This window comes from Cyprinodon variegatus, unplaced genomic scaffold (assembly GCF_000732505.1).
Source record: "Cyprinodon variegatus isolate N-32 unplaced genomic scaffold, C_variegatus-1.0 Scaffold1252, whole genome shotgun sequence".
Taxonomy (NCBI): Eukaryota; Metazoa; Chordata; class Actinopteri; order Cyprinodontiformes; family Cyprinodontidae; genus Cyprinodon; species Cyprinodon variegatus.
In genome coordinates this window covers 166,804-168,372 of record NW_015151705.1, presented here as the reverse complement: position 1 = coordinate 168,372, position 1,569 = coordinate 166,804, and the positions used below count along the sequence as shown (strand labels likewise).

General features: G+C 42.4%; 1 protein-coding gene across 1 annotated transcript in view; it reads left to right on the top strand.

Moving 5' to 3' along the window:
* The window catches only part of LOC107102418 (cytosolic phospholipase A2 gamma-like), a gene marked incomplete at its 5' end in the record, with an annotated part of 19,360 nt that extends 18,100 nt beyond the window's left edge, over positions 1–1,260 (top strand). Inside the window, one exon of the mRNA XM_015401730.1 lies at positions 667–1,260. Within this exon, the coding sequence (XP_015257216.1) occupies positions 667–836 (170 nt within the window). The remainder of the gene's footprint in view (positions 1–666) is intronic.
* Positions 1,261–1,569: the final 309 nt, after the last annotated feature.

Sequence of the window (1,569 nt, the reverse complement as noted above, 5' to 3'; positions counted from 1 at the left end):
ATATGAGCGACTTTTCCTTCATGGCTGGCATGTAACACGCTTTGCTCGATTTCTACACTGACAGTAATAAGACATTTATAACAAATCAGTTAATGAAAGAACTCCTGACGTCTGTCAGTCTGCGAGGCGCTGCCATTTCTCACTGATTGAAGAGCTGCTTCCAGAATACTGGGAAATCAGCCGATGATTCCCCCGGGATCCCAGTGACTTAGGTGTTACCTAGGTAACCTAGGTAACTGGGATCCTGCAGATGGAAGTCTGGTAGAGACTCTGAGTGACTGAATGCAAGGACAAGCTGCACTACTCAGAGCTGTGCACGACTACATGATGGTTTATCTGATAAACGTCCACAGCTGCAGAGATGACCAACTGCAGACCTTAAATGTGTCCCTTCTCCAACACACCTCAATCTAATGATTGGACGGTGACCAGGACTCTGGAAGAGCTGCAGACTGAGGACATCAGTCCATGGTTTGATTTGGGTCTGATGGACCCTTGAAGCTGCAGGACACTGTCCCTGGAGGACTGTCATTCATTCTCATCCCTGGCAGGGAGGTTTAAATGCTCCAGCTGGTCTTTAACAGCTCAAGACCTTAACGAGTCACCTTAGAACGGTGAGGTGTCAAAGGTCAAAGTGAATGTAAGTGACCTTTACTTTTTCTACAGATGCAGAAGAATACCAAGCCAGGATGAAGGAGTTCTCCACTTTCCAGCGTCCCTTCAGCCAGGAGAAGGTTGACTTTTTGTTGAACACGGCCAAAACCAATGTGAAGAACAACAGGGAGGTTCTGCTGAGAGAGATCCGCAGAGCGGCCCTTCGCCGGGCGGAGGCATAGAAAGTCTTTCCTCTGAGAGAGATTTCATTATGTCTGAGACTGGAAACACTCCAGATTAAACAACTGAGCTAATTAATATGATGCTATAGAATAAAATATCTTTTAAGTAACAAAGCTTCCCTGTAAAGAAACTAGTTATTTTAGCGTGTAACTGAATTCCTTTTCTATTAATAGTCAAACGATAATCTCTGAAAATGGTTCATTTATTCAGTTCATTCTATCTAGCCCTGCTGTAGTTACTCTGCTGCCCCCCAGGGGGCACACCTCACACTTTGAGCTGTGTCTGTTTCCTCTTAGTTTTTAGGTTGTTGGTGTTTTATGATTTAAAATGAATCATTCAAATCTGAGTTTCTTTATTTCATCATTATGTATTCAGTTCAGTTTGTAATACTTTGAGATTCTTACACATACTTATGATTCTGTGAAATACACTATATTCCATCATTTTAATAATAAACATTATTTTCTACATCATGCAGAACTTTATCTTCTTTCCAGCTCAGTTTATTCATTGAAACGGATCAGAACCGGACATGTTTTCACATCTCTGAACCAAAATCACTCCAACTCACCTGTGACACCCAACTTAGAGCTCCTCCCTGGGAATCTTTGCAGATCAGGCCCTAACGTCCGAACCTACAGAACTAATCCTAAAAGGAGTTCTGATGAAAATGAAAAAGAGAGATCATATCTCTCCTATCCTGGCTTCTCTTCATTGGCTTCCTGTTAAATC